Below are 12916 nucleotides of genomic sequence, written 5' to 3' on the forward strand. Positions count from 1 at the left end.
CAGTTCTCCCGACGCGGGCAGCGTGGCGGAGTCTGACCTGGTAGGTCTCTGTCTGGTTCTCCGGGCTGAGTGACAAGCTTCCGCCATTTTGGAGGCCCCTTCCCACGTTTTGCCTGGAGAAGTCACGGGCTCATGCTTAAGGTGCCGGGCGCGGGGCTCTCCGGCTGGCGGGGACCGGGATGACCCCCACCGGTCCATGGGGGGGGGGAGGTATTGCACCAAGCTCACTGTTTGCTGCATGCGTCTGGCGGGAAAGCGGCCGCCTTTCTCCACCATCTCCCTCAGTAGGCCTTAGTATGCCGATGCGGTGCCCGGTCACCCTGGACATTGAGTTTGGTGTCTCCGGGTTCGGGACGGTTTCCCCAGTCTAGTAGGCCCTCTTGTAGGAGGATGAACGCCGGTTAGCAAGAATTATTCCCCGTTTTCGTGCTCGGTACCTAGGAGCTAGTTCAGAGCACGTCTGCCCTGGTTGCTAGTCCAAATTTAATATTCCTAGCCAGTATATGTTTAATTTACAAAAAAATTAAACAGTGTAGCGCTATAAATACGACAAAATAGCTTTGATGCTTATTAATTGAGTTATTATTTCATGGACCTAGAAATACAAATAATACCACATAGTGCAGCTTATAAATAAATAAAATGTGTTAGAAACAGGATTTATAAATCGGTGAAAAGATGCACACGAACGAGGAGAATCATCCTAACCCAGGCAGAGCTCATTATATTGAATGATTTCGTGCTTTTCATCTCCCGAACGGAGGCCGACCACAAGGCCAAAACGGTAAAAAGACCACCCCTGAACCGATCTGGGTGAATTTTGAGTATGTTGCTCACCCAGATGAGGGCTATCAGGGGATATGTAATTTATGGGTGTAAGTCATGGTTTTGGGGTACATCCAGGAATGGGGTAAAAATGTATGTTTCAAATGTACAGTTAATTATGTTATCTCCCAGGCTAAGGGGAGGGAATGTGTGGGCTATACCCAGCTAGGGAGTGGACAATGCATAATTTTCTGTGGGTGTCTCCCTTGCATGGGAGAATTGTATAAATGCGGAGTATGTGGCATTAAAGTGCAGTTCTGCTCCTGATGCTGCGTGTCGTCCAGTTATTGGGAAAGGTGATGGGATATTCGTGCATTATTGTATTTACTGCTAATGCTGTTCCTTCTATAACCTACTTGATCCTGAGTAACTCTTGGAATACCAGCGGAGAAAGTCTATGTTAAACTAGCGCTCCACTACACTATGCAGTGTAATTGGTTACTATCCCGAGTCCATACTGCTATTGGTTGGCTTGGGATATGTAGTGTTGTAATTGGTTTCTATCCCAAGTCCATACTGCCAGTAACCAATTACACTACATATCCCAAGCCAACCAATAGCAGCATGGACTTGGGATAATAACCAATTAGACTACATATCCCAAGCCAACCAATAGCAGTATGGACTTGGGATAGTAACCAATTACACTACATATCCCAAGCCAGCCAATAGCAGTATGGACTTGGGATAGTAACAATTACACTACATATCCCAAGCCAACCAATAGCAGTATGGACTTGGGATAATAACCAATTAGACTACATATCCCAAGCCAACCAATAGCAGTATGGACTTGGGATAGTAACCAATTACACTACATATCCCAAGCCAACCAATAGCAGTATGGACTTGGGATTGTAACCAATTACTAGACATATGCAATTAGTTTCGGTCTAAATTGAAATTCGGACGTTCGGATGCTTCCAAATGTCCAAAATGCCGAATTTCGGACGTGCCGAACCGCCAAAGTCACGAATTAGCATACGCTGATACAGAACTCCACACCGATTCGTGACCTTTTTAACGAGATACCTCTTATGCTCTTGCAAGTTTCTACATACTATTTGGACTTCATTCATTGGACCCATTTCTACTATTTTTTATTATTTTGTTATTTTGAAATTTTCTTTTTATTATTTTATACTTTTGTTTGCTTCATGCCAATAAAGAATTTCCTGATATTGGAACCTATATTTAGTGAAGTTATTGGGCAAAAAAGAAGACTCCTAATGCATCAAAAGGGAGTGGGGTCCCTTCCAACATCCCCATCTGCACTTGTGGTGAGCCTCCCATATTGGCTCCATATTTGTGAGTACTACATCACTAGAACCATATATTTGTCTATGCATTAGACCATACTGTATTGCACTAGGCTTCGGCCATGTTTGTCTCCTACAGTGACAAAACACTTTAAAACCAGCCACACTCCACCCAGCTTCTTTTTGTATGTATAGTGTTTATTTTTGTGTGTAAAGAGAGGTGAGCACACAGGTGTTCAGAGTGTGTTGGTACATTGTGGGTTACACAGCAGGGCTTTGTATTTCTTTGTCTATAATATTATAGCCTCTGACTGGTAGGATACGCCTCATTGATTTTCCTATGGGCTAGTGTATAGTTGGAATGCATGGTGCGTTCCATACCTCATTACTTCACCTTTAGCGAGCGGTCATTTGAACGATCGGGATAGGTGAGTATATGTCCTACTTCTCCGTTACCGGGATTCGGAATATGGATCTGATTCAATGATCCAAATACAACTGTTGATGTCTCGGCATGAGTGTGGGGATATGGGGAGCTTTAATGTACCTCTGATTGGTCAGACACTGTGATTATTATTTGCTTTATTTATTTTCCGTATGAGTCATTACCTCTTATAACAGATCAGGGCATGTTCAATTTTCGAGAGAGAGAGAGAATATATATATATATGTGTGTGTGTTTTTCTGATTGATTGATGTTTCCTTTGGTTTGCTTGGCAGCCATAATCATGTGAGTCTTGCTTTGATCTGTTCTGATATGCATTGTGAGATATTTATCTTTATTGTACCTATCTAATAATAAATATCTTTCATATTATTGGTTGTGCTCCTTGACTGGATATCATCATTAGTACAATGTTACTTCTTTTCTTAACTCGAGTAAAAACAGAAGAATCATGGGTTTAACCTTTATTTCCTCCTATTTTCCCCTATTTCTGCCACCCTGACCCTCACTTCGTTATCTAATTTTCCCTCTCTTTATTTGGAGAGAGAGACAATTCGTCCCTTTGATTAAACTACAATCGCCGTCAATTTTGTTATACGCCCGATTAACCCAGGTGTTCCTCTCTTATTTACACGCACTCTTCCTCTTCCTGTTCCCCTCCCAGTTTCATTCCGTTTATCTGGATGAGAGACCCTCTATGACGTTTTTATTTAAAAAAAATTCGAATTGCTCAATCCAAGTGTCCCAATATTCAATTTGCATTTAGCGTTTTTTCCATTTTTGCTTGCCATATTACTTGTGCTATCACTTCTGGGATGGATGGAATTTGTACATTTGTCCAATTCCGTGCTCTCAGTAATTTAGCTGCTGTGCTGATGCTTAAAATTAACATTGAATCCTTTATCTTCATTCCTGACATATTTAAATGTAATAGAATTATTCCCGGATCCATTGCCAGTTTATTTCCTGTCATATGGTCAATTAATGTAATTATATCGTTCCAATACATATATATATCGGTTGGCAGTACCACCATGTGTGTAATAGAGTGCCCTTACCAGTATTGCACCGCCAACATCGGTCGCATGTATTTGGGTATATTTTATTTAGAAGATTCGGTGTTAAAGGAACACTATAGTCACCTAAATTACTTTAGCTAAATAAAGCAGTTTTAGTGTATAGATCATTCCCCTGCAATTTCCCTGCTCAATTCACTGTCATTTAGGAGTTAAATCACTTTGTTTCTGTTTATGCAGCCCTAGCCACACCAACCCTGGCTATGATTGACAGAGCCTGCATGGAAAAAAAAAACTGGTTTAACTTTCAAACAGAGGTAATTTACCTTAAATAATTGTATCTCAATCTCTAAATTGAACTTTAATCACATACAGGAGGCTCTTGCAGGGTCTAGCAAGCTATTAACATAGCAGGGGATAAGAAAATCTTAATTAAACAGAACTTGCAATAAAGAAAGCCTAAATAGGGCTCTCTTTACAGGAAGTGTTTATGGAAGGCTGTGCAAGTCACATGCAGGGAGGTGTGACTAGGGTTCATAAACAAAGGGATTTAACTCCTAAATGGCAGGGGATGGAGCAGTGAGGCTGCAGGGGCATGTTCTATACACCAAAACTGCTTCATTAAGCTAAAGTTGTTCAGGTGACTAGTGTCCCTTTAAGTACCATCTATTCGAAGGTTTAAACTGGAAATCTGTCCGATTTAAGCAGTGGACATGTTTATATATTTAATAAGACTTTTCCAACTTTCCTCCTGTGTGTGAAGATCTTTTCCCCACTTTATAATTACTCCGGAACGTTTATCATGTCTTACTTTATATATAAGACTTTAACAGATTTAGACAGCATGTTTTTACAGATTTTTTTTTTTTCGACAAGTTGAATAATGCCGTCTGTTTTACCCTCTCTATTCTTAATCGTATAAACTGAGACAAACCCTTTAATTCTAAGGTAGTTAAAGCTATCATTCGGTAGGATACATAATTCTTCTCTTATTTGTTGGAAGGACTTAATTTTAAAATCCTCTGTTACACAGTTGAAAGAAAAAGTATGTGAACCCTTTGGAATGATATGGATTTCTGCACAAATTGGTCATAAAATGTGATCTGATCATCATCTAAGTCACAAAAATAGACAATCACAGTCTGCTTAAACTAATAACACACAAAGAATGAAATGTTGCCATGTTTTTATTGAACACACCACACATTCACAGTGCAGGTGGAAAAAGTATGTGAACCCTTGGATTTAATAACTGGTTGAACCTCCTTTGGCAGCAATAACTTCAACCAAACGTTTTCTGTAGTTGCAGATCAGACGTGCACAACGGTCAGGAGTAATTCTTGCCCATTCCTCTTTACAGAACTGTTTCAGTTCAGCAATATTCTTGGGATGTCTGGTGTGAATCGCTTTCTTGAGGTCATGCCACAGCATCTCAATCGGGTTGAGGTCAGGACTCTGACAGGGCCACTTCAGAAGGCGTATTTTCTTCTGTTTAAGCCATTCTGTTGTTGATTTACTTCTATGCTTTGGGTCATTGTCCTGTTGCAACACCCATCTTCTGTTCAGCTTCAGCTGGTAGACAGATGGCCTTAAGTTCTCCTGCAAAATGTCTTGATAAACTTGGGAATTCATTTTTCCTTCGATGATAGCAATCCGTCCAGGCCCTGACGCAGCAAAGCAGCCCCAAACCACGATGCCCCCACCACCATACTTCAGAGTTGGGATGAGGTTTTGATGTTGGTGTGCTGTGCCTCTTTTTCTCCACACATAGTGTTGTGTGTTTGTTTCTTCCAAACAACTCAACTTTGGTTTCATCTGTCCACAGAATATTTTGCCAGTACTGCTGTGGAACATCCAGGTGCTCTTGTGCAAACTGTAAACGTGCAGCAATGTTTTGTTTGGACAGCAGTGGCTTCCTCTGTGGTATCCTCCCATGAAATCCATTCTTGTTTAGTGTTTTACGTATTGTAGATTCGCTAACAGGGATGTTGGCATTTGCCAGTGACTTTTGTAAGTCTTTAGCTGACACTCTGTGCTCTTGCAGTCTTTACAGGACGGCCACTCCTAGGGAGAGTAGCAGCAGTGCTGAACTTTCTCCATTTATAGACAATGTGTCTTACCGTGGACTGATGAACAGCAAGGCTTTTGGAGATACTTTTATAACCCTTTCCAGCTTTAGGCAAGTCAACAATTCTTAATCGTCTTAAGTCTTCTGAGAGCTCTTTTGTGCGAGGCATCATTCACATCAGGCAACGCTTCTTGTGAAAAGCAAACCCAGAACTGGTGTGTGTTTTTTATAGGGCAGGGCAGCTGTAACCAACACCTCCAATCTCATCTCATTGATTGGACTCCAGTTTGCTGACATCTCACTCCAATTAGCTCTTGGAGATGTCATTAGTCTAGGGGTTCACATACTTTTTCCACCTGCACTGTGAATGTTTACATGGTGTGTTCAATAAAAACATGGCCACATTTCATTCTTTGTGTGTTATTAGTTTAAGCAGACTGGGATTGTCTATTGTTGTGACTTAGATGATGATCAGATCACATTTTATGACCAATTTGTGAAGAAATCCACATCATTCCAAAGGGTTCACATACTTTTTCTTGCAACTGTATGTATGATTTTTTTATTCCCTCGCTCTTCCAAGAGTTGATCTTAATATTATCTAGCAGGTCATTAATCACTGTAATTGGTAGTGAATCTATTATTCTGTTCTTAAATCCAACTCATTTCCTAAATATATTGCACCAAGCTGTTAGCTCTCTAATTACATGTGCTTTGGATCTTGCCTCAGTTATAACTAGAGTTGAGCGAATCCGGACTGTAAAGTTTGGGCTCCTACCAAACATCGTTTTTTGGGCCCCGAACACCGACATATCACTGTATGTTCGGGTTGGAGTTCGGCGATTTAATGACGCGTTTTGAAAGGCTGCAGGCAGCCAATCAAGTGTTTGACTTGTGTGCCCTTCAGAAGCCATCACAGCCATGCCTACTAATGGCATGGCTGTGATTGGGCAGTGCAGCAAGTGACCCAGCCTCTATATAAGCTGGTTACTTAGTATTATTAAATTATGCCCCTACTCGCTATACCGCGAATAGGGGCATGTCTATTAAACAGTGAGCCCCCCCTCCTGAGCCCCCACACGCAACGCGCGAGTAGGTGCTTTAGAACTAAAGGGGGGACCTATTCCCCCCCCCCCCCCCTCAGCCATACTGCTTCCTTCCCACAGTCTGAGTATTTCCCTCTGATTGGATTATGGAAGGACATAGGAACAGTGTGACCCTCAGTCCCTGGGGCCCACACACCCTACAATATACACCCCTAGTATACACAATAAAGCAGCTTAGAAAGTTAACCAAATGCTTATAGGACCTGGCCCCTAAAGTGGATTAAACGGACAGAGCGTGAGTGCGGATAGTGGCCAAGAAATGTCAGTTTTGGTCACAGGTTCTTGGGAACAATGTAAATAAAATAAAAAAAAAAATCAGATTCAAATTAGGTTTAAAAGACTTGGTTTCAAGTTTTCACTCTCCTGTTTCCTGCTCTTTGGGTATCGATCTGATATCCCGGTCTGTTTGGTGGGGCCACTGGCTGACATTGCAGGATAAATGCCAGGAAGAGGGTCATTCCCTTGAGCTTTTATAGAGTGAGTCACTTGTGTGCAGAGAGAGATAGGGAGGGGCTTGCATGCAATGAGTGGTTGGAAGGAGCTTGGGTCCAGTGAGGGATTGGGAGGGGCCTGAATGCAGTGAGAGATTGGGAGGAGTTTGCGTGCAGTGAGGGATTGGGAGGGGCTCACGTGCAGTGAGGGATTGGGAGGGGCTCGCGTGCAGTGAGGGATTGGGAGGGGCTCGCGTGCAGTGAGGGATTGGAAGGGGCTCGCGTGCAGTGAGGGATTGGAAGGGGCTCGCGTGCAGTGAGGGATAGGAAGGGGCTCGCGTGCAGTGAGGGATAGGAAGGGGCTCGCGTGCAGTGAGGGATAGGAAGGGGCTCGCATGCAGTGAGGGATTGAGAGGAGCTTGCGTGCAGTAAGGGATTGGGAGGGGCTCGCGTGCAGTGAGGGATTGAGGAGCTCGGGTTCAGTGAGGGATTGAGAGGAGCTTGCGTGCAGTAAGGGATTGGGAGGGGCTTGTGTGCAGTGAGGGATTGGGAGGGGCTTGTGTGCAGTGAGGGATTTTGTTGAGTTTGCATGCAGTGAAGGGGCAGGAGGCGCTTATATCCAGTTAAGAATAGGGAGGGGCTTGCATGTAGTGAGAGGAGGAGGGGAGAGTGCCATGTACAGTAATAATTAATTCACCACAAGGGCAAAAACACACACCAGGCATTTAATATTTTATTGTTAAATTGCCCCACACCATCAACAAATGAAATATCCCCAAAAAGTTGGGTTTGCAGCTATTGCACAGTGTTCTCAGAGTTTGGGACTAAATATCGTCCAGTGTGCAGGATCCCAGCACTGAGTCCAGCTCAGTGCCGCCCATCATGTGTCACAGTATTAGACCATGTCCACAGACCCATACTGCTTCCTTCCCACAGTCTGAGTATTTCCCTCTGATTGGATTATGGAAGGACATAGGAACAGTGTGACCCTCAGTCCCTGGGGCCCACACACCCTACAATATACACCCCTAGTATACACAAAGCAGCTTAGAAAGTTAACCAAATGCTTATAGGACCTGGCCCCTAAAGTGGATTAAACGGACAGAGCGCGAGTGCGGATAGTGGCCAAGAAATGTCAGTTTTGGTCACAGGTTCTTGGGAACAATGTAAATAAAATTAAAAAAAAATCTGATTCAAATTAGGTTTAAAAGACTTGGTTTCAAGTTTTCACTCTCCTGTTTGGGTATCGATCTGATATCCCGGTCTGTTTGGTGGGGCCACTGGCTGACATTGCAGGATAAATGCCAGGAAGAGGGTCATTCACTAAACATGATGTGATCGCAATTTACAGAACTTTCATCAATCAATACCCAGTGCAGGATGAAGTAGTGTTTTTGTTTGCTTTTTTTTTTTTTTTTTTTAACAATTTTGTCATACATTTCACAAATCAAGGGCCAACTCACACCTTAGTGAGTAGAGATCTGGGTTAACAGAACCAAGATAGGCAGAGTTAAAGTGCAAATGCAGATTTTATACATCTGTAACGTTTTCAATTAATGCCCACAGGGAGGGCACTTACTGCAGGTGATCGGACCAGGTATAGGTCCTTCTCCCATCGGACATGGCAACTTCTGTCATTTACAAACTTTCAGCAATGGAGATTTTACACAAATATGACATGTGAGCATGTATAGCTGGGGCGGCTGGCCCTGTACTCTGCAACAAAGACATTAACTCAAACATGATGGGATGGCTGCACCTGGACAAAAGACAGGAGCGAAGCCCCCCTCGATAAAACCTTCCACTGATTATGGGTCCATTGTTCCCCTTCTGCCTTCTATTATTGCTTGAATGCACATTCATCAGAGGGAGTCCAGTGTAATTGCCAGATCATGGCTTATGTCCAGTGTCAGACTAATGTTCCTGGAGGGGTGCCGTCAGCAGACCGTTCTCTGTGTGCCATGCTCAGCGTCTGATTATAAAGTTCCTCATCAAGATAATCGAAGTGTCTAATTTTAATGGGTGAGGGAAATAATGGGAGATAGTGAGGGTGATCAGGGAGAACAAGTTATGTATGGAGACATAAAGGGAGTTAGGGAGGAGGAGTGGCGAGGGAGCCGTAGAATTGGATTGGCGAAGCAATGGATTTGGAGTGGTATTGTGGGGAGAAATGGAATCGAGGAGGAGAGGAAGAGCAAAGAGAAGCATTAGACATTCAGAATTAGTGAAAGTGCAGTACAGACATTAAAAAAAATAAAAACAAGTCCTGCCTTGGGCCCTATTAGGAGAACAGTACGCTGAAGTGGTAATGGTGCCAGGAATGCCCTGGTGCGCCCCACCCCCATTGGAAATAGTCAAACTGGTTTTCAATGGCTTTACTTCTTAACTGGGGTCAACCAGGCCTCCTCGAACTCTGAAGAGCGGGAAGGTCCTAAGCAGTCGGTTGACTACTCTCGAGTTAAACTTAGGAGCTTCCATTTCTCCGGCGTTGGTAGTGGAGGCAGTGAGTGGCCCCTGGTGGACCCCAGGTAAGAAGTGAAAGAATTGAAAAATAGTTTAGTTTAATTACTTCTAATGAGGAGGAGCGCACCTTAACCACCAACGTCAGCGGTAATAATGCTTGGGGTAATTCTTTAAGTAACCACATCTCTCTCCTAGATGTCAGAGGCATGCTGGGAAATGTGCTAGAAACACTGACATAAACAGGGAGGGCTGATCACGATTATGTCAGGAACTCAGAGTGAATTTTAATCTGAACTGGAAGCATCCTCCAAAACAGCTTCTCTTTTGAAAGATTTTGCCCTAAAATTTCAATTGCCTTTGAATTCCCACTTTAGCGTGCCTCCCTGAGATGCATTTACTAAACCGTGGAAATGTGAATATTAAAATGACGCCGTCTCTTTGCGGGTTGTGGTTTTAAATTAATTCATGTCGTCCCCACGGCAGGAAAGCGATCTAAAGGGAAAAACTATGCTCCCCCTGTGCACAGTGATTTTGCTGTGTTGATTAAAGTGAATTCTTTCTTTAGGATAAGAGATGTGATACGATTAAACGTCCTGACGCGGTGCACTTAAACACTATGTCTATGCTGAGAGTGACCTAGAAAGTGGGGCAGAAGTAGCTAGTGAAGAATCCCATACCTGCTGTGGAGAGGGGCCGCAGTGAAACTGACTGAATGAGGGAGTGGGGAGCCAGTCGTGTAATGTCCATCATGGTACCCAGGCTGAGCGTAGCGCTGGTATTGCAGGTGAGGGGGGACAGGGCTTCGGTGCATGCCCCCAGGGGCTGCAGAATTGCGTAGGTACCAGTCCCGGAGCCCTTCTAGGGCTAAGGCTTTGTGCACATTCCTTTCCATTGACTCTGGTGGGGGAGCTCGAGGCTGGCTGCGAGACCGTGGCCCCTGGTGAGACACTTGTTGCCGAGGTCGCTGTTGAAAGTGGTCGTGGTGCCACGATTGCTGAAAGTGATTAACTTCGGACAGCTGGGGCCCACATGACTTGTTGCGAGCAGCATTTTTGCGTTGCTGGGTCTCTGCACGGCTTCGCAGTGCTGGGCTGCCTGGGTACCCTTCGTAATAACCATCCCGTCGGGAGTAATGAGCACTGCCATCTGGATCTGCCCACCAGGGACTCTCTGGTTCTACCCACCAATGACCATCAGGCTCTGTCCACCCTCGATTGTGTTGCAGCTGTCGCTCCATATAATAATCCATCAGTATCTCCTCATAAGGCAACCTTGTTCCCCCACTTGGTGTCCGCAGGTCAGGGGACTTGGCCCCTCTTTGCTGGGACTGATTGAAATTAGGTCCTGGCTGAGGTCGTTCAGTTAAGGCTTCTGAACTCTTGAAGGAAGGTTTACCTTGGAGCTCAGTTGGGGGTGGGCGCTCAATCAGAGCTTCAGAACTGTTACTACGCCGGTTCCTCACAGTCTGAACAGAGCTTCGATCACTTGGAAAGCCCACCTGGGAGTCCTGACTTCCAGACCACTGCTGGGACAGAACAGAACTTTCCGATCTAGGGAAGGGGAAAAAAAAAAAACCTTCAGTGATCTCTCCAGGAACTCAGTTACATAGCTGAAAAGAGACTTACGTCCATCAAGTTCAGCCTTCCTCACATATGTTGTTGCTGTTGATCCAAAAGAAGGCAAAAAAACCTCCTCTTAATGCCTTCTTTACACCCTCAATACATCACCCAACCACCACGTCTCACACCCTCATTACATTCCCCTTCCACCATCACCACATCTCACACCCTCATTACAGCTCTCCCTACATAACCTCTCCTTAAATAGGTAATACCCATGACAACACATGCTGCATCAGAGAACAAGTGCAAACCGTTTCACTCACCGTAAGGCTGAGCTGCTACAAGCGTTGCGACTCAGAACAGGCGTCGCAGGAACACTGCGGCCCTCCAAACTGGAAAGACTTCGAGGAAAGGAACGAGTGGGGCTAAAGAACAGCCAAAAACAGAGAAACCAAAAATCAAAAGGTGAGAATTAGAACCATATGAATTGGCCAAGTCCAAGAGCAATTACTCTCCTTAGTTCTACTATATGCAGGGCCAGATTTCCCAGGACGTCACCGAGTCCATGGCCGCAGGCAGGACAGGGGCAGCATGGCTGTAAGAAAGCCCGTGGTACACTTTAAGAGCTCCTTCCCAGTCCCAGCGCTCAGTAAATGAGAGCGCTCTGCCGCCAGGTAACCATGGCATTAATCTGATCTCTGACTCGGAAGTTTACGGTTATCTGCATGTCACACATTCCCCCACTGGCCACCAGGGATCCAATCACAGCACCCAACAGAGATTATAACCCTCCCTGCAGAAAGGGCATAAAAAGGGGGTTTCTTTTAAAATTCTATTAAATTGTTTAAATAATAAAATGTGTGGGGAAGCTAAAGTCGTGATGCCGAATCAACATATACACACACCCCACACTCAGCCAACCTAATACACACACAACCATACCACACAAATGCTCAACAATTACTAAAGGGGAGGTGCAGCAGGGCACTCCTGGTACAATAACCACAAAATGTGTTACGGGTTAGTGCTGTCCTTATCTCTGCACTCTACATGGATAAACTTAAGTTCTGGAATTTAGACTCCAAAGCTTTAAGCATTGTGTCTACACGTAAAACCTTTATGGTTTCACAGACTAAATAGGCATCACCTTCCCCATCTGCTTGGCTCTCCTTAACCCACCTACCCACGTCCACACCCTACCTCTACTATGTAGGTCTTCATTCACATCTGTAGCTCCACTACCTGCTTCCTCAAGCCATCTTACCCGCTATGCTAGCCACGTTCTATGCACCCTCAGCTGACTTCCTATGCCCTCACCTAACCTGCTCAGTTCTCGGTGTCCTTCACAGTTACCTTGAGGAGCTGGCCATAGAGTTACGCCGATTATGCACCTCACAGTACATTTCCAGTGGCATGGCCTTCCATCCCACTCGACGCTCTGGACTGCTAGACACAGCACGGGAGTGATCAGAAATTCGCGGAGGTGACTGTCTCATAACCGGAGCAAGATCTTCTGTTGGGATAGAGAAGAGTGAGATAGGAGCCGAAACTGCTCTGTACATTAAATTATTACTGGTCTCTGGGCCCCTCACCGTGATTCGTGGCCTCGGACTTGGAGCTGCACTCAGATTGGAAAACTTCATCTGAAATACCAGAAAAAACAGGAGTGGTGCAAAGATGGCCACATGTACAAAAACCACCTTCCCTCTCCTGCTGGAGTAATTAACCCCCCTCCCCACAG

General features: G+C 44.6%; 2 protein-coding genes across 5 annotated transcripts in view; both read right to left on the reverse strand.

Moving 5' to 3' along the window:
* LOC134573418 (transforming protein RhoA-like) overlaps positions 1-12916 on the reverse strand; it is an 82472-nt gene that overhangs the window by 68048 nt on the left and 1508 nt on the right. The window lies entirely within an intron of this gene.
* CCDC120 (coiled-coil domain containing 120) overlaps positions 8661-12916 on the reverse strand; it is a 41451-nt gene continuing 37195 nt past the window's right edge. The window contains exons 7-11 of one of the 4 annotated variants that reach the window (XM_063433167.1): positions 12768-12818; positions 12529-12685; positions 11499-11600; positions 10291-11163; positions 8661-9159 (exon numbers count right to left, since the gene is read on the reverse strand). In XM_063433167.1, the coding sequence (XP_063289237.1) occupies positions 9060-9159; positions 10291-11163; positions 11499-11600; positions 12529-12685; positions 12768-12818 (1283 nt within the window). In that variant the 3' untranslated portion in view covers positions 8661-9059. Of the gene's footprint in view, positions 9160-10290; positions 11164-11498; positions 11601-12528; positions 12689-12767; positions 12819-12916 lie in introns of all 4 variants that reach the window. The other 3 variants (XM_063433166.1, XM_063433169.1, XM_063433168.1) reach the window with 3 other exon arrangements.

Source organism: Pelobates fuscus, chromosome 9 (genome assembly GCF_036172605.1).
Source record: "Pelobates fuscus isolate aPelFus1 chromosome 9, aPelFus1.pri, whole genome shotgun sequence".
Classification (NCBI taxonomy): Eukaryota; Metazoa; Chordata; class Amphibia; order Anura; family Pelobatidae; genus Pelobates; species Pelobates fuscus.